We start from the raw sequence: 27,308 nt of genomic DNA, 5'->3' as shown, positions 1-27,308 counted from the left end.
CGAATGACTAATCTTAGAGGTTTAGTGGGCTCAGGGTGTGGACAGGGCCTAACATTCAGATATCATCTGAGAGGGTCCCAGACAGCTTTAAATGAATCAACAGTGACTGAACAAAACATGAAACACGACCCACGTTCCTTAGGAATGTTGGCTAATAAATTGCTAAACATCTTCAGCTTCCTAGAGGAGTGCATTGCATTTAACAGAAACCATAAAAGCCCACTCTATCCTTCTTGGGCTCACTGACTCAGAAGTTTGCCCATGTCCTTCTGGAATCACCTGGAGTGAAATAATCATTGTACATAGAATTTCCATTGCAAGCGGGGCAGGCAGATATCACTGTTATTACAGGGATCAAGTACTCAAGCAAGCAGCAAATTACTTTCTTTCCTAGGCATAATATTAATGCCAAAGATTTCCCCAAGATTATTTTCATTTTGAAAATTCATTGGGGTTTAATCTAATCACAGCATAATCTGTGCACTGGACTAGAAAGTGATTTTACCAGTTCTTGTAAAGGGCCTTAGGCACTTTTCATAGTATACACTGCTTTTTAAAAAATATGTGTATGTGGATCCTTTATGGAATAAAAACCAGATTTAAACCTCCTAAACTTCCGTTCTGGGTCCAATCAGTCCTAAGCAAAACTGAAAGAGTGAGGTTCCAGCATCTCCCTGCCTCCTTTTTCTGTGTTCTTTCCCGTCTTCTTACCTCTTCTCCATCCTTTCCCTATGGTACGCCTACGTCTCCCAGTGCCCTCCACCCACCACCCCTCCAATACTTTTCCTGCTTGTTTCCTTTCGGTAGGAGCATACATCTCAATGCCTACTTCCCATATTCATTAGCCAAGATGTTGGAACTTCACTTTCTGCAGTTTGCATTGTGAAAATAGATTTTTTTTCTCCTAAATATAAAATTGTATTATAATTTTGAATACTCTTCCTCAGACTTTACACAGTCCTCTCTCCAAACCCCAACCCCTGCCGCCCACAACCTACTGGGGATTGAAAACTGCAGTTCTAGGACTCTGCTCCTCCCTTTCTCTTTCTCTCTCTCTCTCATCCCATCAAAACATACTGGTCTCATGAATCATTCCCTTCAGGTTTTATTCTGTGGCAAACCAATTTGACATATAAATTGGAGCTGAAATTTTGACTCAGAATCATTTTAATTTAAATGGGGCTTTTTCAGTGGGACAGTGAATCCGAAGTATAAGAAACTGACAACTGGGGTTCTGTGAGCAAATAACGTGGTATGACGCAGATAGCACTGGCCTGGCAGGAGGACAGTGTTCTAGATTTAGTTCTGTCAGAAACTGCCAGGGTGATCCTGGGTAAGTGACTTAGTCCCAGGGGTCTTTAGTTTCCTCATTTGTAAAATACGGAGATTGGGCCAAGGGTGGAATTTGGAAGATCAAAACTTTCTAACATGTGCCACTAGATGTAATATAATCAAACTGGTCAATGATGCATGGGATGGGGTGAATGACTTCCAGGGACCTCTGAGCTCCAAGGTTCAGTGATATTTTGAGGGTAGGGGTGCTTCTCTGTGTATCCAAACCCCACTCATAAGCCTATCTCTTGTTGGCCTAGGGCCTGTTCAGACTTTACACAGTCCTCTCTCCAAACCCCATCCCCTGCCGCCCACAACCTACTGGGGGTTGAAAGCGGCAGTTTTAGGACTCTGCTTCTTCCTTTCTCTTTCTCTCTCTCATCCCACCAAAACATACTTGGACACCTGCAAGTCTGCTCTTGGACATCTGGTCTCTACTTTGGCCTCACCTGACTTTCTGTATTAATGGAGTAAACAGTGTCAGTCTGATCTAACAATCTGCAGGAATAGGCGATATTGATTGCTGTCTCCTGCTTATCTCCAGTCAAGACCCAGAGTTGGATCCCAGCCTCCCGCAGAGCAGCGATTGTGTCTGGAACCCCTTCTTGTAGCCGGTCTTCGATCCCAGTGGCTCCTGGAGTGATCAAAGACACCAGAGCTTACGATTAGAGTGAAAAACTGCTTAAGTTCCCTAAAGCCCTATCAAGTCAGGTAGTGATTATTAAATATCTCCCACATTCTAGGCTGTGGTAAGCACCCAGGATACAGCAGTGAAATGGAGTCGGTCTCTACCCTCTTGCAGCTCAAAAGCTTGTTGAAAAAGGATTTATAACTGAACTATATGAGAAGAAAAGCCCAGGGTGCCAGGTGAACATATACTAGGAGACCCGAACTTCATCTAGAAAGTCAGGGAAAATCTTGTTAGGAACCGTCATTTGAGCTCAGACCTGGAAGATAAGGCCAAGAAATGGCAAAGGAGGAGAATTCCAGGTAGAGGGATGAGCATGTATGAAGGCCCAGAGGTCAGAGTGGAAGAAAGCACAGAGCAGCAGGCAGAGTGGGGTGAGAGAAGGGGCCAGGAAGGGAGGTGAGCCTGCTGAAACATGCAGAGCCTTGTGAGGGCATTATAAGATTTTGGATTAATTTGGTAGACAAGAAAGCTATTAAGGGGAATTAAGCTGGAGAGTGACAGGATCAGTTTTGAGTTTTAACAAGATCATTCTAGAGAATGCACTGAGATTGGGGGAAGCAGGATGAGTTTAGAGGCTGAGCAGGGGTGTGGTGGCGTAGCCTGGGTGAGTCTAGCAGCAAGGGAATGGAGAGCAGTGGAGAGACTGCTCTGTAACAGCTCATGGCAGAACAGGGACTCAGATTTTTGATAATATTCTTGGAATTAAATATACAGACTCTATAATTTTTGAATGATCTCAAGCTTTGCACCAACCCTGATGAATCTATATACCCAAATATCAAATAGTTGCTAAGTGATTAAGCATAAATTAATCTGCATTTAAATTGAGATTGACTTCAGACAACAGACTAATGGCTGCCCATTTTACTCTGGGCAGGAGCAAGGCATTTCATCTCTTTTAATAATCCTTCGAGACAATAGGTTGGCAAAGCAGTTACACCGGATGCATACTGAAAAGATCATTTCATAGTGCGGGGCCTAGTGTGAATGCAATGCCGCTTCTGTGGCATAGCAGATTCTTGGTGGTAAGATGAAATCTCCTCCCAGCCCCAAAGCTCTCCTCCCCAATCCACCTTGAGGGAACAAAAATAATGTCTCTATCCTGAGATGTGCCTCTTTTGTACTGCAGGCCCAAATGCGCAAACAACCCCATGAAAAGTGATGGTTCAGTCCTTGTCTTTCCCTCCAAGGGTTAGCCTGGAAGGTGAGATTCTAAAGCTGATTTACATTACAGGGAAGCAGAGGGAAGGAGAAAAGAGGAAAAACACATTTATTTGTGTGAAAGAAAAAATGAAAGAGAAAGGCTGTGGAAGTCTTTCCCAGCAAGGGAAGCCAACAGACCCTGACAAACACAGAACAAGCTGAGGAGCACTTCTCAGGGACTGAGACCAAAGTGCTCCGTGAAACAAAAGCAACCTCAGGGGGCTGAGGAGGGAGTCATGTGCCCTCCTGGGATGACATTCTGTGGCCTTGTGTGTGAATAGAACTGTCTGGCCTGGCTACCCTCTGGTTGCCGTTAAAATAAGTTCTCATGGCCAGCTTTCAGAGAGGCTTTGGGAGGCAGCAGGCAAAGGCCCTGGAGTCAAAACACAGGAAAAAAAAAAAAAAAAAACAGCGCTGAAGGAGGTGGGGAATAGGTCTCCCCCTGTTGCCACTCTTCCTGCCCAATCTTGCTGCTACCTTTAATATGTAAAGGCATCACTGTCTTCTTACAGCAATCCTGGTTCTTTCCCCTTGCACACCTGCCTGGCTGCGAGCTTGGAACAGTCTGATTTATATGGAGGAGAAGCTAGGGCTCAGGGGGTGTGGGGATGGGTCCCTGAGCACACAGCACAAGACCAAGATTTGGCTCTCATCCCCAGCTCAGCATTGTCTCCTCAGATGGAAGAAGGCTTTAGCCACGTGGTCAGCACGTGCACGCGTCAGGTATTGCCATTTCCAGATCCTGCTCCCAGCTGTGAGGTGATTAACCCTGATAAACAAAGCCTCCTCCTTCTCTCTGGGTAATATTTTACCTCCCACAGAAAGAGAAGACTACCTCTCAGCTGGTCTCCCTGCTTCTTGTCTTTACCTTAGTGTATCAGTCGAACTTCCACATAGCAGCAGCTTTTCGTAAAACATGAATCCGTTTCTGCTTTTACTCCCTCCTCTCTAACCTATTAGCATATGATTTATGTACCCTTCATAACCTGGGTCATGCTGAGCTTTCCCACCTCACATTATTTTTTTCCCCACACTCTGTGGTCCAGCCATGGCAGACATTGGGGTTTCTAGCCTGTCCGGGCTGTCTCAAGTCTAGCTCTTCATTCAAGCCCCTTCCTCTGCCTGAAAACTCTCTGCCTTTGCTTGACCAGCTCCTCTGCTCTGCTCACTCCTGCCTTCCAGAACTCTCCTTGGCCCCAGCCTAGGTTGGCACCTTTTACTTTTGCTCCCATACCACCAGGTCAATCTTCCAGCCCAGTCCTCATCATACTTGGTTGAAATTCCTTGTTTAATCATCCAGTTTCCTTGCTAGATTGAGCTCTAAGAGGATAGGGCCTATAGCTCTTGTTCCCTAGTCCCAATGCCTAGTATGCTACTTGGCATATAGTAGGTGCTCAATAAACATTTGAAGAAATGGAAGAGAAGTAACCAAGCTCCTGGGCTTTATCCAGCAGGAAGTGTGGGAATGCTCCTGGGCATCCTCAGGTAGTGGCTTGTGGAGTCTGGATTGGATATCCGCACCATTTGTGCCAAATACCTGGAAGCGCACTCCAGGGAAGGATTTTAATTGAGACACATCTGCAGCAGTGTCAGAGTCAGGGCCAAGAACTCCCTCCAGAGCTTGTAGCATTCCTTTTTTTTTCTTTTTAATTTAGTGATGACTTATTTTTAGCTACCGAGTAAGGTGAGTTGATTCTCCAGATGCTGTGCGGTCTCCATTAGCAGCTCATCTCGGTTGTCGAGGGATGCCTCTGCCTCACACCGGAAACTGGCCCATCGCCGGAAATCATCTTCAGTTATGACCTGTGGGACAGGAAGAGGCTCTTTCCCAATGTAGGGTGAATCCCACCCCATTCTTGTATGCTGGGCATCCTATGGGCCTGTTTGAACTTCCCTATACAATTAGATGTAGGAATTACAATTCCCTACACAGTTATTTCTCTTCAATGATTTTTTTTGAATGCATGAATCAATGAAATATTAATCCTCATGCTCCATTATCACCACTGAGCCCCTGCTGTTCTCTAGGCACTGGAGGTATAGCAGTGATCAAGATGGACAAGATCGCTTATGCCTGGGCTTATCAACTAGTGGAGGGTGAGAGACGTTAATCCAAGTAAATTATTTAAAAGGACAGGTAATTTTAAGGGGCTCTTTACAGAAAACAAAGAGGGTGACATGATGGAGTGCGACTAGATGGGGGGAAGCTGTGGGGTTATTTCATTTGCATCTTCAGTTGTCTTAGACAAAGTGACATGCAAGTTGAGATCCAATGACGGGAAGGGGTCAGTCACAGAGAGGGGCAAATGCAAAGGCCATGCCATGAAACAACAATGAACTCAGCTTTCTTTGTGTTCACTTGGAATATACCGGTTGGCTAAGGGATGGAGAGCCAGATAGAGAAGAGGCAGCAATGAGGCTGGGAAGGTAAGCAGCAGTCAGATCTTGCAGAGCCTGGTAGACTGTTCCACTAGCTACTGGAGGTGCCCAGTAGCTGGAAGAATCCTACTGGAGGGCATATCTTTCTCCCTTGGAGTCCATAGCATGTTTAGACCCCTCTCTTGGCATTACATGCATACTGTCTTTTATAGCAATAAATGATTCTTTTGTCCAACAACCAAATATTCCTTGCTTTTCCTTCTACACATGGCACTATGGGGTAAAACCAAAGGGATACAGGTAGGCCTTTGCTTTTGAGGAATTCCTAATCTTATTAGAGGAGGCAAAATAGGCACAAATAATTTCAATGGAAATAGGTGGTGTTAAGGATATACTTAAAATTTATGGGTAGTAAGCACTGGTCACTCTCTCAGGCACTGTATATGTTACTTTAGTTAATCTCCATGATAACTGTATGAGGTAGGGAGCATTAGTGCCATTTTACAGATAAGAAAATCCCAAACTCAGAGAGGTGAAGAAACTTTTCCAAGGTCACACAAAAGGCAAGTGGTGAGATTGGGACTTGTACCCTGGTAGGTCTGAGTTTAAAGTGGGTGCTCTTAAACTTTGCTGCACTAAGCATCATAAAAGAGATGAAGAGCTCTGGGGATTTATAGAGAAGAAACCACTTTTAGTCATCTAGAAATGCATGTCATCATAGCTCCCCTATCTGATTTTAGATGTCTCATTAGATGCCCCTACTCTGGGATTCATATCTCTTTCCCTGCCTCCCTTGCAGGGTCTGAAAAGTCAAAGGTCTGCAGGGCGAGAGGTGAGTGATTACATTACTATACCTGGGCCAAGGTCAAGACAGCAAGGAAGATAGGGGCTGTGACCAACTGCAGAACACAAGAGAATATACCCTTCATCAAAGGTATCAGCTACTACAAGGCTCTAGCTATTAGCTGCTATTCAAGAATGGAGACCTGGTTCATTGGATTCTCTAAATTTTTAAGAGAAACCAGAAATCTAGATTTTTATGTGATCACAGAGTATCTCCCAAATTTCAAATGTAGGCAAATAATGCAAAATTTAAAAAAGCTACTTTGAAGGAAAAATTATAACCTTAAAAATTATTTTATGAGTTATGGGTTACCAATTATATGTATACATAATGAAAAACAGGGAACAACAAAGCCACACTGATATGGAACCTTGCCATTCAGAGTTCTGCCCCAGCATAACTGTCAAAATGCTGGGTCTTCGTGGTGAGTCAGAATAGCTAATTTTGAAAATACTAAAACAACCAATATTAAGGGTCTTCTAAAAAGAAATAGAAAAGACAGAGTTAGGGTTGAGGCTTTATAGCTATTAAGGAAGGAATTTATTTTTACCTTCTTGGCGATGCACAGTGTTCGAAGGCCGTCTCTTGCATACAAGTCTAGGTGCTTCTGGGTCCTGGCTCGGATTTTTCTCACCTTCTTTTCCACATCCATGTCAGTTACTGTCAAATAGTCATTGTCCTCCATGAGGTCATGTACAAATGCTTGGGGATCCTTGTTTCTAACACTCTGAAAGAGTGAGGAGGAATCCCCTTATAGCCCACCCCAGAAATATGGAAGATCTTTCCTGGTTGTCATGATATCCCATGATGTCCCATGATAACTCCAGGAATCCTTACGTTCTCTGCTTTCTATATCTGATCATCAAAAGCCTAGCCGAGAAAAGTCCTATTTAGGGATGGTGGGTTGTCTTAGGTATTGTTCCCAAACACATGTTTGCATCAGAATCACCTGGGAACTTATACAAATAACAGAGGTCCCCAGGTCCAGTTGAAGCCCTGCTGAATCAGGGGAAAGAAGTCTGAATCTTTGTTGTTACCTTGGGTGTTTTCCGTGTAGCCAGTTTAGCCCTGGGTGATCAACTGTTTGTGAAGTCTTAGACATACCATCCACGATCCCCTCTGTCATCTACTTCAGTGTTTATACTAACTTAGGTCCCAAGATAGCCACAGATCTGAATCTCATTGCTAATTTCTTCATCATATTGGGTTTTTTTGAGTTAGGCTTTCTTTCTATAATAGGAAATAGCCCTAGAAAAAATATTTTTTGCATTTCCTATAAATCTAGCATGAAAAAATATTTCATTGTGTTGAAGTTCCCTTAATGAAGTCTGATGTTTTTTTCTTTTATCATTTTCTCCTGAAAATCCAGCACTTTTATCTGTCAGATAAAAAGAATTTTTCAGCCTGGATTGGCAGGTATGGGGCAGGATTGATGCCATCCCCACCTCCTTTACTTAAGATGTCACAGACATCACTAATCAGAAGCAGCACTGTGTAAAGCTGAGCTGGGAAAAGGCTTCCAAATCCTTCTTTACCAGGGCTGGATTGTGATCTTAGAGGCCCTAGGTAGTAAGCAGGTTTTGTGTACCTCATCTACTCTCTCCATATAATGCAAAATTAAACATACAATTCATTACAGTAAAATAAATATAAGGAAGTTCAACAAATCTCTGATTTTTCCCAAGAGTATTCCAAGGCTGTTTTTATGCAATATAAAAATCCTTTCAAAGATTATCTCATTTTTTCAGATACTACTTTTTCCCTGGTGCCTTAAGCACAGTCTTTGTGCTTATTGAGCACTACCTACAATATTTTATTTTCAAAGATATTAGCTCCCTGAGATGAGTCTCTTTTGCCTTCTACCTGTGTGCCTTGGGGTTTACTTTTTTGCTCAGGCTACCAGGAACCTCAGGGTCAAACTGAATGTTCAAACACTGTGAATATATTACACCTAAGGTTATTTTCTTCTCTCCTTTTCAAAGCTTTGATTCTCAATTCTTATAGTAATATTGTGTATGTGTCTTTTATCGGAAGCATCTCTAATCCACTTTGGAATCAGGTGAGGAACAACAACAACAAAAAATCTCCAGGGCAGCTTGGATGGCTGTTGCCCAGGGATAGAATGCTATGGTTCCCTTGACTCAGAAACACCGAATTCACTTGTCTGCCAGAGTCTGGGGATGAAGAAACCTAATTAGCTCCCTTCCCATTCTAAACACTCATCAATCCCCATGAACCTCTTGGCTTTGGTCCACAGCTGATAATGCAGGAGGCACAGGGCTGCCTTGGCAATTCTAAAGCTTGGCTGGAATCTACTATCCTGGGAGAATCATAGCCCCATAACTGTCTTCTTCTTGTTAGCAATCAGGAAGCGGCTGCACACTAATTCATGCTGCTCCAAAATTGGACGCTGATATGTAGGGACTTTGAAACATTTTTCTGGCTTGGCTCAAGTTTATGAAAATCCATTTGGGGGAGGCTGGGGAAAAGGGTGATGAAGAGGGACACCTGAGGCTTCCCAGAGCAGACTGAGCCTGGTGCAGAATTCTGGTAGCATGGAAAAAGCTCCAAATTGGGATTCAGGATACCTGGGGCTAGGCTGTGTACCTCTCTTAAGTCACCTCCCTTCCTGGGTTCATCTGGCTTCTCTCCCAAACTAAGAGTTAGGACCACAGTGTGTTCTAGGTTATGTTAATGGATGTCATGGTAGAAAAAAAATGTGTATGGATAATCCATGTTTAAATGAGTGTGAAAAACCAGAAATTGGGATAAAGTTAAAGAGGTTTCTCCAGTGTAAGACTGCCCTAAGTCTTTAATAAGCTTATGAGCACTGTAATTCTCCAGGGCGAGGAGATGCAGAATGCAGCATGATTTAAGGAACCTGCTTTGAGGAAAGCATCTGTTTCCTCTGTTCAAATTAGGACCTGCTGGACTAAGTGATACTATAACTCAAGCTCCTTATTACTGTTCTGTGCTGCCTCTTAAACCAAGGAGCCCTCTTCCTAGAGCCCTAGTGAGGTGGGACTCACCACACGCTGGGTCTTCCAGCAGGTCCATGATAACCGAATCTGCGCCCTTGGTGTAGACGATGATCTCACCCGTCAGTGGGTGCCTCACAACCACGGACATTCTTTTCCTGACAGAGTCAAAGCCCAGGGTGCAGAGGATGTCAAAGGTGAGGCAGGTTCCCTGGGGCAAGCGCACGGTCACCTGCTCAGGTGTCCGGGACACCAGCGTGAAGCTGTAGGCATGGGCAGCATGCACCAGGGCTGCCTCATCAGGGCTCTCAGCCTCATAATAGAGCTCAGGGCTGGCCAGGCCTACAGCTGGGGCCTCCAGCACCTCCTCCAAGGAAGCATCCAATCCAGACCCCTGGATGTCACCCTGGTCCCATGTGCTGCTCCTATAGCCACCATCTGTAGAGTAGCCTCCACTGTACACAGATGCATCATCTCTCTCTTCTGAGTCTGTGTTAGGCATGTTGGCCCCCAAACTCTCCCCCAGGTCAGTGTCAGAGGGCGCAGTAGATGAGAATGACTGGCTGAGGTTCAAAAGCTTCAATCTGTGGAAGAGCTGCTGAATCTTCTCCAGGGACGTCCCCATAGCCTTGGTTGAGGGTGGCATGGTGACCTTGTGGCCAAAGGAGGGAAGTGGAACATTAAGTCTCAATGTTGGAAAAAATATCAAGCTGTTTTATCAAAGAATATGAAGGCCATTCTGTAATAAGCAGATTATTTGGGGTTTCAGTGATTATGGTCAAGTCTTCCCTGTGAACCTCAGCTCACCTACCTATAGCATGAGGGAATTAGGCTAGATAGTTCTTTCCAGCCCTGACATTCTAGGGATTGGTAATGCTCAACATTACCATCCTGCTCTGGTCATGGACAAAGGAAAAAAAGGAGACAAAAGCCAGACCCTTATTAAAAGTTCACATTACCTGGGTCCTTACCATGGCTCTGTTTGCTTTATGGTTGCATTCAGCATCTCATCTCACCCTCCCTAGCAACTCTAGGGGTTGCTATGTTATCTCAACTTCTGGATGAGGAAACCAAGGCACAAAGAGGTTAAATAAATTGGACATGACCACCCAGTGTGTAGGTAATAGAGCTGGACTCAAATCTGGGGCCGCCTGGCTCCAGAGATTGGACTCCTGAGCTACCTGCCAGCTAATGTCTCCCCATTAATTTGAAAATTGAGAGTTGGATGCTGTCCTTCCCAAAATGTACTTTTTCCCTTCTTGAAAATCGAGCTGATTCCTCAGATAACATTTCCTGCCTCCCAAAGCTCTCTAAAATTTTTTGATAACTTGGTGAGTTTTCAGTGGCTGGAATGACTGTTCAGAGTGGTTTGGGATCTAGGTGTAATAATGGGAGGCTCTGGTTTGGTACCTGGGTGAACCTTTTTTTTCCTGATTTCATACCCACCAGTTATAACACTCAATTATTCTCATCAGTCACTCATAAGGGAGCTTGGGTGAAAGTTTGTGGATAATTGAAGATCAATCTATCTTTAGTACTGAAAAACAACTCAGAGTATAAACTTCTATAAATGGCCTTCCAGCTGCGTTATTTCTAAATTGGCAGAACTTCACCCGTGGTGTGAATAATAATAATAATAATAATAATAATAATAATTATTATTATTATTTTGCCCTCACATAAAAGCAGAGACAGTGTAATGTGATATTATTATGGAGTTGTACAGATGGTTCTTCTGTGTACTAACCATACATCCTTTGTTAAGTTGCTGAAATCTCTGAGCCACTGTGCCTTCACTTGTAAAATCCAAGGACATACCTCATAGGGTTTTGGGGTTGTGATGATTAAATGGTAATGCAGGTGATGTGTTTAGCATGGAGCCTGGCACATAGAAAGTGATTAGTAAATATTTACTCTTAATATCTACCCTATAGACAGACAGATACAGAATTTGAAAGCTACATAGAAAGCTCATATATAACTTCTTCCATTTTATTTAAAAAATGAGGAAACTGAGGCCCAGAAAAAATAAGTATGTTCAAAGTCTCACAATGATGAAATGGTGATGCTGTGACTAGGGCTCAGGTGTTTGTCTCTCTGTTCAGGGCTTCACCCCTTGCCCCTAGCTCTCCTCCCATCCATCCCACCACCCACCTTCAGTGATCCTTACCCTCTGCCTGGGCTCTGTGGTTGTGGAGACCATGACAGAGTTGCAGATGGTTAGGGCAAGGAAGAAGTCAGCAATGGTGGAGGTGGTGGAGGGGGAAGGCTTGACAGGTTTGGTGTCTGACAAGGTCTCCAGCCACAGGGCAGCATCGTGCACTTTGGGCAATAGATTTTTATCTGGAGTCACATCTTTTTCCTGAGAAAGAAAGGCCTAGATGAGAGTCTTTCCTGAAGGGACTGAGGAGGAAGGCCCCTCCAGCAGCTTCTATGCACACCTGGGGAAAGTATGATACAATCTTCCCTGAAGTCATGTCTCCAGCACATCTCCTCCTCCCACAGGCCTGGTCAATGTATTCTTATGTGATTCCTCCCTTTCCTCAACCTTACACGTCCATCAGTTATAGACTCTGGCAGCCCTTCCCTCAAGTTGCTCCCTGCCATTTGCCCTTCATTGCTGATGCCTTCAGCCAGGCACAGACCTCTAGTCTTCAAATCTGGATTTCTGCATCAGCCTCTGAAGTAATACTGCTGCCTCTCACCTCTTTTCTTTCAAACCCTTCATATGTATTAGCCATGCATCTTTCCAAAACATCATTTCCCTCAAGGTATTCTTGAGCTTGACACCCTTCAGATCTTCATTGTTAGCATAGTCAGTTCAGTCTGGCGCCTAAATCCTTCCACAGTCTGCATTCTTCCTCTTTACTCTTACTGTTTCTCTTTGCAGACCTGCTCAGCCTGCTGGTTTGTTTGCTGCCTTCTGGTTGTATACTCCCTTTTAATATTACCCCTGATCGTATCTTGTTTGGAAAACCGTCTCTTGTCTACCAAAATCCTCCCTAGACTTCAGTAGCCATGAGAAGTTCCACATGTCCATGAGATTTTATCCAGCCCACAATGAGTTCTCAGTCTTTTGAGCCACAACAGCATGTTCTTGTGCTCAGAATGTCCACAGGAGTCAGGTAGATAAGGTGAATGAGGGTAGTGGGCTAAGGTACAGAGGACGACACTATGGGATGGCAGGGGCTGTGAGACTTGGCAAATCCTACTCTGCCTAAAAGGTGGCAACTGCTCTGCTAGTTGAGGTGCTCTGGTTCTAGTCCAGTTTGTGAAATCTATTGATTTTTCAAGATAAAGAGAGATAATGTGAGAACTCATTTTTTTTTTTAAAAAGAAAAATCTGTGGGTTGGATCTGACTCATGGGTTTCCAATTTTTCACATCCTTGTAGAAACTACCACTTACACTGTCCCTTTGGAATTCACCACATATTGACCTATATTTTAAATTCAATTTTCTTATATCCATGTTGAATCTCTCTAGAGATAAGAGCCTCAGAAATAGAGACTGAATTTTCCACAAAGCGGTACATTCTAGAGCCCCAACTATTGCTTTGTTTGAAGCAGAAGCTCAACAAAACCTGGTTTTTAACAGGTACTACAAAAGCCACTGTGCGAAGAAGTTTCCACACAAAACCATTTCTAACAGTGTTCATAGTTCACAGGTTAAAGTTTAGAAGAAATTCTATCAATGACTGAAAAAGATGGACTGAAGGAATCTTGATTAATTTGTGCAGGGTGAAGCCTGAGTGCCAATGAGCTAGACTGAGTGCCAGTGAGCTGGCAGGTTTTACAAATAAGAACCCAAATTGAGATTTAAAAAAAAAAAGAAAAGAAAAGAAACAAAACCCTGTGGAGAAAGTGTCTTCTCTGATTACCAAATGCAATGACTCCAGAAGTCAGACTCTATTCTCCCTGCGTTGCTGGTATAGGTGAGAGCACAGGAGAGGGAACCCAGACACCCAAGGGAGGCACTTGATGCCTGCAGGGATGAGAGTTGGGCTTTCCAACAGCACAGGGAGATGAAGGGAAATGGACTGGAGCAAAGAGTTCCAGCCTTCATTTGGAGTGCTGTCCAAGAGTCAACGCTACACTTCCTCTGGTTCATACCATTTTAGGAAGACAACATCCAGAAAAAAGTATTTATTAAAAGGAAGAATGCTAGTAAAACTGCATCAAGTCTGCATTTCTTCTCATTGCCTTGTGATAAGCAATGGTGAACCATCCATACTATATGGTGTCACTGTTTTCAGAAAGCCTAGGAAGGGAGCATGCACTATCTAACTTCTTTGCCTTTGAATGCAGTCTTCCTAGCAGGAGTTCACTTTGATAAAACCCTTCCTACTTTTCCAAGCAATGTCATTTATGTGACCTCACTGACTTCTCAGAGTCCCAACTTAACTGAAACCCAGAAAGATGGGCTGACTTAACCAATGTCACTCAGTGAGTCAGTATAAAGCCAGAATCAGATGTCAGACCCTCTGATTTCAAGTCTAGAGTCTTTCTTTCCTTTCCGTGGTCACGGTAAAGTAGCAGTGTTCCCTTATTAATGCTCCTTGACAAACTTCCCTAGCCAGATTCCAGGCTCCACCCACTGCCTGTTATCAGTGTACCATCATCACTCAAGGGGCTTGGAGCTCATTTCTTAAGGTAGTAAGGATAGTTCCTATTCACATAGTACTTCTTATATTCTGGATACATCCATTATCTCACTGTAGCTCCACAGTAACATTATCTGTCGAGTACTATTCTCCTGGTTGCCCATGTATCAGATGAGGAAACCGCTGTCCAGGGAGATTAACTGTTTTTCCCAAGGTCACACGATAAGTGAAAGAGACTCCTTTACTTGATTTGAGATCGTCCAACTAGAATTCATGCTCTTAACCTCTGTGCCAGGCAAGATCTCCCACGAGAAGGAAGTAGCCTTTGGTACTTGCTGACAGCCAACATCTTTAGTGTTTGGCATCCCAAGCACAACTAAAAGGCTTATGTATCTAATCCTTAGGACTCAGCAGATAGTCTGTGAGATTATAAAAGGGATTATGGGAATCTTCTTTTTTGAGGAAAAAGATTTCATTTGGGGCTAGGGGTATACACAAATGGGATGCTTTTAACTCTTACCACAGATACACAGATCTGCAAACAAGCTTGGAGGTCATCAAAGCCAAATCTCCCATTTTTCTGATGATAAAATTGAATGTCAGAGGGGGAGAAAAGTGAACTACTCAAGACTGCACATTGAATTAGGGTCATAACTAGAGCAGTTTTCATACCACCTGACTCCCAGCTTCTGACAACATACTGCTTTGTGCTAAGCTATGCATTACGTATTTCCAAATGGCGACACAGTTAAAATGATTTAATGGTTATTTATTGCTTGTTCATTTACCCTTTAGTCTATGAGTGCCATGAAGGCAGAGACAGTCCGCGATATGTCCCCAGTGCCTGGCAGACTGCAAGCGTTCAAACCTTTGTTGACTCCTATCTAGGACACCATGCTACTCCACCACTGATTAACTCATGGGATCTCTTCGTTAAAACTCTTCTTTAGTATATTTCAACCCAATCATACAGCAATGCATTACCAAAAAAAAAAAAAAAAGAATCTCTGCTGAGAGCCTGCTTCTCTCTGGCACTGGCAGCAGGCCCAGCCTACAGGTGTCAGCAGCGGATGTCAGTTAAGCTTTATCCAGTCACCACAGAGTGTTCCCACAGGGCAAGGTTCTTCGTGGTTCCCTTTGCCCACAGCTCATTGGTTTCCTGTCTGGCCCATTAACATTTAGGAACTTGGCCCTTAGGACACTTAGAGAGAGCAATGCCCCCTTCCTCCTCTGGGCCCTTTGGCTAGTCTATTTCTCTGAAGGAAAAGAAATATAAAATTATGGGTTCCCAGTTGTTCAGATTAGAGCCTTGTGGCAGCCAGGTACCCAACTGGCTGGATTTCTTTCTACTAGAGAACACTTAAAGCTCATACAAACCTTCTTTGACGAAGGTGATCTTGGATCTCACACTATACTCTCAAGGATCCTATTACTATCAGTAGATTACATTTACTGACAATTTATAACAAAGTCAGGTGCTTTGCTAAGTGGGTTCATGTACATCATTTCATCATCATGACAGCATTGAAATAGCTACTGTTATTCTCCCATTTTAATTATGAGGTAAATGAGGCTCACTGAATTTAAGTAACTTGTTCAAGGTCACAAAACCAATAAAAATGATGGGTCTTGGATCCAGTTCTGCCTCCTGATACCAACACCTGAACCCTTAAACATGACGCCAGCACTTTCTAAACTTTAACATGCACACAAATCAACTGGACATTTTGTTTAAACTCAAATGCTGATTCAGCAGTTTGGAAGTGTGGCCTGAGCACCTGCATTTCTACAGGTTCTCAAGTACGCTCATGCTGCTGGTCCCAGGATCCCAGTTCGAGTAGCAAGAATTTATATGGCCACTGTGTGCTACATGGCTGAGGTACGTCCCACATCGAAGGCTAGGGAAAGCAGGCCAACCTCTAGTCTACTACTCTTTTCTCAGTTTTAATGGTAACTCACCCAAGTTCACATTGGCAACGATCACTCATTGGGTGTAGCAGTTTGCTGCTATTAGGAATCCACGGAGCCAGCAGAGGAAATAAACAGGAACCCTCATGCCTAGCTTGGAAGAAAAATCTCTGTGGCTTGGTTCTTCCCAGTCTTCCATCTCCAGGCATTAACCTCTCTCCATATTTTACCTTTTATTCCAGCTACTCCTCAAAACTCCAGTTCTTCGTGTCACTTGCATTCCTCACCTCTCCCCGCTAGATGGTCTTCTCTTTGCTCTGGTTAATCTTTAATTTTGTCTCAAATTCAGCTCAGGTGCTAACCCTTCCAGGCAGCCCTCCTGAGGCCTCATCTGATGCAGGTGCACCTCTTCTGGGCTCCTACAGCATCGGTGCACGCATAACTCAGCACCAAGAGGAGTGTTCTCTAGGTACTGGTGTTCTTCTCTCCTCTCTTTTGGGTTCTAGCTCCTGAAATCAGGGACAATGCCCTATTACAACTTATATCCCAGCGCTTAGAACAGTATATGCCATATTGTCAATGCTTACTTAATGTTTGACGACAAATGACAGGCTATTCCAAAGAAATGGAGATACTGAGTGTAGATACACAGAATTGGAAGAAGTGGACAGAAACAGACCTATTTGTTGTCGGTGAGTGTCTGAACTAATACAACCTCTTGGGAAGTATTACTCAAAATTAAAAAGATACACACAATTTAGCAATTATGCTTGAAGAATAAATACTATAGAAAAATACACATGTATAAATAGACAACAGCTCAACCATCCAACAAATTCTAACACCCATTAAAAAAAAAAGACGAGGCAGCTCTCCACTGAATATCTGTCTACATCTATGAAATATTCTCCCAGATTCACTAGGTAAAAAGAAAAACAAAGTCCAAAACAACGTGCAAGGCATGCTAATATCTGCAGTAAAGGATGTGCTCATGTGTATACCACACTTGTATGCTCCCATGTAGTGAAACACCTCTGGGACATACACAAGAAAATGCAAATAATGGTTGTCACTGGGGTTGTGGGGAACAGAAGAGGAGGGAGGGAGACTTATTTTTTTTTTTTACCATTTGACCTTTAGTTACTTTCTACCACTTACTTAATTATGTGGTTATAACACTTTCATGAACATAAACTTTCTTGGTTGCTGGGGAGCTGGAGGCTGAACTATGGCTTAGGAAAGTGATGATTTTGCCCAGGTTGAGGTTGTGACCTAGAGGACACTGCCTTTCATTTAAGAACCGGGAGAACCCAATGTTAACAAATATTTGCTTAAATAGAAGCATGTGGATTGTAAGATAAGCTTTTCCCAAAAGGGCCATAAGCCCCAAGGAAAGAAACTAAGTTGCCTAGCAAGAAGGGAGTTTTCCAGATCTTGCAAGACCTCGCCCCATGTGAAAAGGGTCACTACAGCTGTGTGCCACCCTCTGGCACCCTGGAAGTTAAGGGAGGCACAGCTGATATAGACTTCATCTGTTTCTGCCCTGTGTGGTCACAGTACTTCCGAAAAGATTTTGTGTGCTTGGCTAATTAAATCAGGACTCTTATCTAACTTTCGAGTGGGAGTTGTATCTGTGGGCTGTCCTCACCAGTCTGGAGCAGACTGGAAGTGCTGTACACATCTCTTTCAAAGAAAGGAAGGAAGACCAAGACTAGAGAAAGGAGGCAGAGGGCCAAAGACACCTCCTTTACTTTTCTCTATTGCATTCTTTCCAGACAGGTGGGAGAGGCCATGCCCACAGAAGGAAGTGGTGGTGCCATCTGGAGGAGCCTAAGCAGCCCCAATGCAAATTTTATGATTAGGGAGATATTCTTTGGTTTGATGGTTCCGGAAAAACTTTTGTAAGTGGCACTTCTAAACAAAGACTCTCTGCTTAAGTCTTGGCTTCTTACACACAAGTGGGGGAAAAAAAACCCCCAAACCCATTTCATTTTCCATCTGCCAGTACTCTTAAACATTGGCTTAGAGCTCACCACTTTCCTAAGTGTATTATCCCCACCCTAAAGCCACAGAGTTTATAGCAGCCAATTAGGCGGCATTAACTGATAACTTCCTTGTTCTTTGTAGTAAAAGAAAAAAAGCCAGCTTTTGTTGCTGTTAGCCTTGATGCTCATTTTACTTTGGGTTTAGGGCAAAGTTCCAAGGAAACCAACAACTGGCGTCTTGAGAATGTGGTAGGGTGCTTGCTCTGCCAGGACTTGGCAACGTGGAGGTTTTAGAGGCAAGTTCTGACTGATTTACAAAGGGAAGGTAAAGAACTGGGGGTGCCAAGAGACTATTATCCAACCAGACCAGATGTCAGATGGTCAGGTGGAAGAGGACACAAGCTTGGAGAGCTTGCTAAGAGTGGGTGGGGACGGGAGCCAGGAAGTCCACCTGGGACTGCCACAGATATTCTCTATGGACTAATTCAAGGACCTGCCACTCCAGCCACAGATATTGTATGGGTTAGTTTCAGAGCCCCTTAAAGCAGCCTAAATCACTCCCTTTCTGCCAATGCCTCCCAAGCTATAGCAGATGTCCATTTGAGCCAAAGGAAGATTATTTTCTAGAGGGGCAATGCTATGCTTACGGAGGTTCTTGATCTTGTTGCTCACTAGAATCATCAGAAATAAAAAAGATGGAATATTACACCAAAAATGAAGGATGTACTGCATGGTGACTAGCATAACATAATAAAAAATTATTATAAAAAAAAGAAATAAAAAAGATGAATGCTTCGGCCCTACCCTAGACCAAATATACCAGAATCTCAGGGGATAGGGCTTGACATTGTACTTAATGAAAACTCCCATTTCCCATGTCGTTAGATACGAACATTTGTGCAAGTCAGACAGCTTTCCTTGAGAGAGATTGTTTAAGACTTCCATGAGTTATCTATCCAGAACACATGATTTTAAGAATTAAGTCCTCAAAATAAACTCATGAGACAGAACAATAATGCTTCTTAAAGATGAAGACATTGAGGTTCTAGCTCAGTTAGTTGACCAAAGTCACGGAAGAGATGAAGGAGCGAAGGTGAACACCTGGGTCATGTGACCCTAAATGTACCTAATTTGTAGCTGGAAGGGACTTGCAGGTCGACATACACATCATGCTATTTAACTTTTAGAACAGCCAGTGATAGTTGTAGGCCCTAGTGATAGATAGGCCCTGAATAAAAGTTACACTGCCTGGCTCAGGGCTGCAGTTTTCCTGGGCTACTAAGATTTGTCAGGCTGAACAAGGGGGAGCGAATCTGTGTGTCCCAACTGAGATCTACAAAAGAAAGCTTCCTGTTTCTCTCTGTGTGTCTTGGGGAAGACATTTCATCCAAATGGATGAAAGACCTCGATGTGAGACAGGAATCCATCAAAATTCTAGAGGAGAATATAGGCAGCAACCTCTTTGACATCAGCCACAGCAACATTTTTCATCACACATCTCCAAAGGCAAGAGAAACAAAAGAAAAAATGAACTTGTGGGACTTCATCAAGATAAAAAGCTTCTGCACAGCCAAGGAAACAGTCAAAAATCTAAGAGGCAGCCCACGGAATGGGAGAAGATATTTGCAAATGACACTACAGATAAAAGACTGGTATCCAAGATCTACAAAGAACTTCTCAAACTCAATACACAAGAAACAAATAAATCAAAAAATGTGCAGAAGATATGAACAGACACTTTTCCAATGAGGACATACAAATGGCTAGCAGACACATGAAAAAATGTTCAAAATCATTAGCCATCAGGGAAATTCAAATCAAAACCACACTGAGATACCACCTTACGCCAGTTAGAATGGCAAAAATTGACAAGGCAGGAAACAACAAATGTTGGAGAGGATGTGGAGAAAGGGGATCCCTCCTACATTGTTGGTGGGAATGCAAGTTGGTACAGCCACTCTGGAAAACAGTGTGGAGGTCCCTTAAAAAGTTAAAAATTGAGCTACCCTATGATCCAGCAATTGAACTACTGGGTATTTACCCCAAAGATACAGACATAGTGAAGAGAAGGGCCATATGCACCCCAATGTTCATAGCAGCACTGTCCACAATAGCTAAATCATGGAAGGAGCTGAGATGCCCTTCAACAGATGACTGGATTAAGAAGATGTGGTCCATTATATACAATGGAATATTACTCAGCCATCAAAAAGAATGATTTCTCAACATTTGCTGCAACATGGACAGGACTGGAGGAGATTATGCTAAGCGAAATAAGTCAAGCAGAGAAAGACAACTATAATATGGTTTCACTCATTTATGGAACATAAGAAGTAGGAAGATCGGTAGGAGAAGAAAGGGAAGAAGAAAGTGGGGGGGGGGGGTAAACAGAAGGGGGAATGAACCATGACAGACTATGGACTCTGGGAAACAAACTGAGGGCTTCAGAGGGGAGGAGGGTGGGGGAATGGGATAGGCTGGTGATGGGTAGTAAGGAGGGCACATATTGCATGGTGCACTGGGTATTATACGCAAGTAATGAATCATGGAACTTTACATCAAAAACTAGGGTTGTACTGTATGGTGACTAACATAATATAATAAAAAAATATTATTAAAAAATAAAATAAAAAGTTGTTAACTAATAAAAAAATAAAAAGAGAAGCCAGAAATCTATATGTTTATATGAAACCTCCCAATTTCTAAACACTGAACATTTAAAATGAACAAGAAGTGTAACTGGCCAACAAAACACATATGAGGATTGCAGATAAGACCATTTTGAGAGCTCTTCAGGATTTATACAGTCTTTTTTCTTTCATACCCCAGAGTCCCCTCCCATCTATCCCCAAAAGAGGCCACTTGCAATTTGAAGAGTAAAATACAGGTACTTACTATGGAGCTGCTGAAGGCCACAGGAGGCTGTGAGCTTTCATAGCGTCCCACAGACCTTTGTCGGGAGTGGCCCTGGATGGGTACCTGGGCACTGTGGCATCTCCTCAGAGGCTGGGCCCATCCTTGGCCTCTCAGTGTTGCTGGGCCCTGAGTCCATCGGGCTGGGAAGGACAGGCACTGATACTGGGTCCACTCTTCACTGTCTGAGTCAAGCTCCCTTGGAGTCTCCAGTCTCTTGGCTGCAAGAAAGGAGTCCTGCTGTTGCACCAGTCATACCTTGGCCAAGTCATGGTCTTACTTGGGGTAGAGGAAAGAGCACAGAGTAAGAGCACTTTGCTGCTCTGAAGCATAGGCAACTGGGCTACCTTGACTAGAGAAAGAGGGGTGCAACTAAGTTGCACAGATTCAAATACAGCTCTACTACTTCCTAGCTATGTGACTGAGCTTTGACTAAACCTGTGCCCCTATTTCCTCCATTAGGGTTTTTAAAAAAGTACCTAACTCATAGGGTTGTTTGGAAGACTTAATAAAATAGTGTGTCAAAGTGATTGATACACTCTGAGTACTGGTCAGAGTAGTTGTTATTATTATTAAAAAGAGATTGGAAGCTCCCATTTAAGTGGTTACCACATGGCAAAGGTGATTGGGGGACCCATAATATCGCTCCCTTTCTTTTTTCCTCCCACTCAAAAGAATGAATGCTGCTCTCTTGAGAGTTTCTTTTCTTAGTTAGAAAGTATGTGTGTTGTGTTTGTGGTGTGATGGTGGAGGGCTGCTGAGGAAATCAGGTCAGCTTTACAGGCCACCTTCAGTCCATGTGTGATGACAGTCCAGGCATTGTTCAGCCATACTTCCTAAGTCAAAGCTCTGCTTCAGTAAAAATCCAAGAGATCAGTTAATGTGGAAGGCTTTTCCTGGATGTATTGAATCTGATCATGTGTCTACACTGAGGCCTGTCCTGACATGTCAGGTAAAGTGACCCCCAAAATTCTTAAACCTCGGCTGTATAACTGGTACATAATTTGTACATGTTTCCAGTACATTCCTGACAGACAAAAATCCTGTGTGTAAATAGCACCAAAGACCGAATGGAGGGCTACCACACAAGAGATCACTGATAGCCTTTGTGAACAAAGGAAAGTTTACAGGTGATGAGAACAGAACTGATCTAGGAAAAGGAAGCCCACAGGGATACAGGAAGCAACCTGCCACAGAGCCAGGAAACCTCTGTGGGGATCCAGGAAAATGTCTTTCATTATCATTCTTTTAGGAGAGCAGGGTGATTCATTTAGAAAGAGGGCTAAGGGCCCCTAGGAACCTTCGTACCATTTTCTTGGTGAGAATACTCGCTGCCCATGATAGTGCAACGCCGAAAGACCATCTTGTTCTCAGTCAGTGTCCCCGTCTTGTCAGAGAAGACATACTGGATCTGGCCCAAGTCCTCAGTGATGTTGAGGGCTCGACACTGAATGGGCAAATCGGTCTCTTCATCATACAGGTCAAGGTCATTATGCAGGAAGAAGACTTGCCCGAGCTTCACCAGCTCAATGGACACGTACAGGGAGACTGGGATCAGCACCTGTAGGGAGATTGATTCCCACAGTGTCAGAGACCAGGCCAGTGTCCTGTCTCAGAACTCTCACCAGTGGGTAGCAAAGGCATTTAATGGAAAGCTGAGGTCAGCTCACATGATGGACTTTCTCTGAGAAACTAAAGGTCAATGACTTTATGCCTCCCTTGGAATTCTTAGGGGCATCTGAAAAACAGGTGCCTTCTTCAACCAGGGAGGTCTGGTACAGAGTATACACTCACTATTGGTTGTTTAATGACTGAGTGGTTAGGGGAGAAGGAGCTCTAGTGCCTCTGTCAGAGTTTCCTGATACCCCTCAGATCGCTGTGCCACTAAGGGCTGTCACTAACTTTTATATGTATTCAGACCCATTGTTGATTACTGTCTCTGATTCAATACCTAATATCTTCCAAGCGCTTGTTGGGTGTCAGATCCTGTGCTGGGTCCTGGAGATGGCAGCAAGCAGAACAAAATCCCTGGCTTTGAAGACCTCACATTCCAGTAAACAAATAAAGAAATATATATCAGGCAGTGAAAAAGAAAAGTCAAGAGGGTAGAAGGTGGTGACTGGGAGGGACTCTTTTATAAACCATGACCTTTGAGCAGAGATCTGAAGAAATGAGGGTGTGAACCAGGAAGTTATCTGTGGGAAGAGGAGCATTCTGGGCAAAGACTGGGGTGGGAGTGGGCTGGGTAATTGAGGGGAAAGAATAAGCAGGTCTTGTACGAATGAGCAGGAGATGGCTAGGCGGTGAGGCCAGTGGGGAAGTCAGAGTCCAGATCATGTAGGGCCTCGTTCACTGCCATAGGACTGTGGATTTCTCTTGGAGCAGATGTGAAACTATTGGGAGTGTTCTGGGCAGAGGAACAGTATGGTCCAACTCACATTTAAAAAAGATTACTCTGCTAAATGCATGAATGAACTAATGACTGAAAAAATTACACCTGTAAGAGAACAAAACACCCTCAAATACTACAAGAAATTGAATGTAAATGGAGCTTCATCAAAACAAAACTGCAATTTCCCTCATCTTTTCATTGACTGTAACTTCTTACAGAGCCTGAAGAATTTATTCATCTTTTTATTCCTTACTGCCCCTTTCTTGTAGGTGCTCTATGCTTTTGTGTTTTCTCCTCTATAGGGCCAGTTGTGTTTTTTCCCTCTAAATCTATCAGATGCTAAAACATTAACCTGTGGGTTTTTTTTCTTTTTTTTTTTTTTAAAGATTTTATTTATTTATTTGACAGAGAGAGAGAGAGACAGCCAGCGAGAGAGGGAACACAAGCAGGGGAGTGGGAGAGGAAGAAGCAGGCTCCCAGCGGAGAAGCCTGATGCGGGGCTCCATCCCAGAATGCCGGGATCACACCCTGAGCTAAAGGTAGATGCTTAACGACTGAGCGACCCAGGCACCCCATAACCTGTGTTTTTTTTTTTTTTCTCCCAATCCTTAGGGCTTGATGGTTCTCTGCAGTTCTCTGAGCTATTTTATCTTCTTCTGTTCCCAGGTCATTAGGATTTTACCTGTTCTTTTATATCTGGCAAAGAGGCGGGTACACTTGGATTACTACTATAATCTTACTCTTAAATAGAAAAGCCTGATAAATATTTTCCTCCACTATTATCTGAGAGCAAGGTTCCTTCCACAAGGTAGGGCTTGTCCTGACATTACCCCAAATGTGAGTACCTTCAAAGACTCACAAGAAAGCAATGACCATTTTTTTCATCTTATTTCAGTTAGTTCTTTCTTGGGGCCAGCACTGTTTTTTCTTTATTTCACAAAGTTGTGCAGGTACTGATCATAGGTCTTCTTGAGCCCCTCGCTAGGGAGGGCTTCCTACCTGGAGCAGGATGATCATTGTAAGGAACATGTAGAAGCCTCCAAGGGCAAGGGGAGGGAAGCTGCCCTTGGCATCTGGCACATCAAAGGGAGGGTGTTCTTCAAAGGTCCCGTTCCAGAGGCAGTGACCTGAGAGCAGGCAAAATCAGAGATTAAGCAGAATCTTCACTTAATTCTATATTAATCTACTTAAGGGCTATTATATCAGCACTTTATTTATTCCTGAAAGTGAGTGTGCTTTGGAGGAGCCCATCCCTATTTTGTACAGCCTAGTTCTGTATGTATGTATTCATCTAAAGTGGTCCTTCACATCCCCTACATTTCAATCTCTTGATGGAATTAAAGTCTGTCTCACCAGGAGGAGACTAGCATGGGGATTGCTTATATTTTGATGCAGTCCTGTTATAGAAGGATTGGAAAGAGAAAAGGGGACCCAGGTTCTTTTCGGTTGTGTGGTGAAAAGTGCATGGCTGGGGATCTTGATAGACCTGTAAGCTAGCCCTTCTTCTTCCCCCATGCATAAACCCATTCATCCGTCTACCCATCCACATTTTCACAATTCATCTATTCATCCACCCACCCATCCACAGTTCATCCACCCATACACTCACTCACCCATGTCTCTGTTCACCCACTCTTCCCTGCTGTCCCCCCCTCCCCCATCCAACATTTATTAATTCAGGAAGGAATTGGTCTCAGCTCTTGTCTTTGAGGAGGTCCCTAAGTCAGACCAGATGTAAAGGGACAAATCCCACAGTGTGAGAGGTATTATGCAGAGTGTGGAACGCTATGAGAACTCATAGTAACATATTCAAATGCAGAACGAACCCTGTTTCCTTGTCCACAGATGGGGATAAACATTCATCACTTGAGGATTAATAAGAGGAAATGCTACAGAGCTTTCTGAATCCCAGTGTCTCATCTGTCAATTAGTAATAATACCTCCTCTGTGGGGTTACTGTGAAAATAGAATAACCAAATGTGTATAATGCTCTCAGCCCCAGGATAGGAACTACAGGGAAAAAAAAGCATAGGGGAAGCTGTCTTGTCCCCAGGATGCTTCTTTGCCCAGGAGGTTGGGCCCAATGCCATTATACATGGCAGAAGAAAGGAGATCTACAGACATGAGGTTATTTTAAGGTATTATTATAGAGCAGATAACTCTAGCCTTCAAGGGAGACAGGGAAGTCTGCATGAAGGAGGAGCCCTTGAGAGGTCCTGAAGACCAGGAAGGCTTCAGGTGATCAAAAAGGCCTAGGGAGGGCATTCTGGGCAAAGAAAAAAAAGACCATCATCTTTATGCAGTCCAAGTAAGCATACAATAGAGAACTCTTGAATGACACTGACTTGAGAGCTTTCATAGCAGGCACTGTGCTTTAATTAGGCACCATCAGAGGCCTGTCACTGTGTATGAGTAGTGGTTCTCAGACAGCATACAATTCTTCCCCTCCCTGTTACTTTTTCAATTTACTTATTATTTTGGGCAATCTGCCAAGCAGATTCTGGTTTGCCTATACTTTATCTCACTGTGTGACCTTTTAATCATTAACTTCCTTTCTTTGGAGACACAGTGAGATGATCTAAAATGTCCTTTCCTGCTCACACACTGCCTCAAAAATCCTGTTCTGAAGCAGAGGCAACAAACAGTTCCTGCAGTGTCTCTGAGGGCATGGAGGTGGCCACAAGCGGATGGTGTTGTTCCCCTACTTCACTGGCCCTCTGGGTATTCTCCTCCCAGCTGCGGGCCACCCTCACCTGGAGTGCCATTAGACACATCTGGGAAGCACAGTTAAAAACCCCAGGGTACTCATGAGACTAAATCCCCTTGTCCTCACCATGGTGGCACACAAAATCTCCCTGGGCCCTAGGAGGTCTTATCTTTTCAGACACAATCTTCCAAGAACAGCGATGGGCACAATTTCTGACCAAGGCAAGTAAAGAGCAAACACCATTGTTGCCCACTCGTTTGGGGTCAGCAGGGGGTTCTGGACTTAGCATGAATTTTTCCTCTTGATCGTCTCTGAGGACCATCCTTAGAGAAAGTGGATAAGACCAAGTGTCCCTCTTTGCCTACACTCTGAGAATCAACTTAAATGGCTCAAATTATTCATGTCTATACCTCTGCAGCTTTCCACACTCAGCAGTTATAGAACGTGGCCGCAGACTGGTTCTAATCAGGTCTCCATGCTTGGCCTTGCTCTTGCCACACCGAAGAGCCAAATGCTCCTTTGCATAAAATGATTCTCCTTCCTACCTCTGTGCTTTGCTTGTGCTGTTCCTGGGGCTAAGAGTGACTTCTCTCTTTTCACAGTTACCCCCCCGCCCCCATCCTGTCTCTGCTGCCCACCTCCTGTGGTGAATGCCTATTGCATTCAGGGATCAGCTCCATTGACCTCTTCGAGGAAGACTTCCTCCACCGATGCTCTCATATTACCAACAGTAGTGTGAATAATGGCCTCCTCCGATGTCCACATCCTAACATCCTGGCCCCAACAATATGCTATCTTACATGGCAAAAGGGGCTTTGAGAATGTGATTTAAGTTAAGGGTCTTGAGATGGGGAAGAGTGTCCTTGATTATCCAGGTGGGCCCAGTGATGTAGTTATAAATGTCCTTATAAAAAAGAGGCATAGGGAGATACTACTACAGAAAAAGGAGAGGGAAGTGTGAGCAGAGATTGGAGTAACGCACTTTGAAGAAAGAGGAAGGAGTCAGTAGAAGCTCAAAAGGACAAGAGACAGAGTCTCCCCTCAAAGCCTCCAGAAGGAGTGAGCCCTGCTGACCCTTGAACTGATCCAGTAGAATTAATTTTGGACTTCTTACTTCCAGCACTGTAACAGAATAAATGAGTATTGTTTTAAACTGCTAAATTTGTGTTGTCTTTTTATAGCAATGATAGAAAACTAAGATAGTACTTGCATGTATAGGACAGATTATACCAATTCTGTTCATGTGTTGGACTTCTTCCTGCTAAACCATGAGCTCTTAAGGACTAGTCCTCAAACTGATTCATCTTTTTATTCTCTTATGCTAAGAGAGTGCCTGGGTTCAGTAAGTATTTCTTGGAGAAATAAATGATAGAT

General features: G+C 43.6%; 1 protein-coding gene across 1 annotated transcript in view; it reads right to left on the bottom strand.

The window, feature by feature from the left end:
- Window positions 1-27,308, bottom strand: part of ATP10B (ATPase phospholipid transporting 10B (putative)) — a 112,384-nt gene that overhangs the window by 43,402 nt on the left and 41,674 nt on the right. The window contains exons 7-14 of the mRNA XM_045792041.2: window positions 24,227-24,354; window positions 22,144-22,396; window positions 20,818-21,056; window positions 11,598-11,789; window positions 9,479-10,079; window positions 7,000-7,109; window positions 4,903-5,029; window positions 1,782-1,966 (exon numbers count right to left, since the gene is read on the bottom strand). Coding sequence (XP_045647997.2) covers window positions 1,782-1,966; window positions 4,903-5,029; window positions 7,000-7,109; window positions 9,479-10,079; window positions 11,598-11,789; window positions 20,818-21,056; window positions 22,144-22,396; window positions 24,227-24,354 — 1,835 coding nt within the window. The remainder of the gene's footprint in view (window positions 1-1,781; window positions 1,967-4,902; window positions 5,030-6,999; window positions 7,110-9,478; window positions 10,080-11,597; window positions 11,790-20,817; window positions 21,057-22,143; window positions 22,397-24,226; window positions 24,355-27,308) is intronic.

Source organism: Ursus americanus, chromosome 15 (assembly GCF_024610735.1).
Source record: "Ursus americanus isolate L20-20 chromosome 15, mUrsAme1.1.p, whole genome shotgun sequence".
Classification (NCBI taxonomy): domain Eukaryota; kingdom Metazoa; phylum Chordata; class Mammalia; order Carnivora; family Ursidae; genus Ursus; species Ursus americanus.
This window is presented reverse-complemented; position numbering and strand designations above follow the sequence as displayed.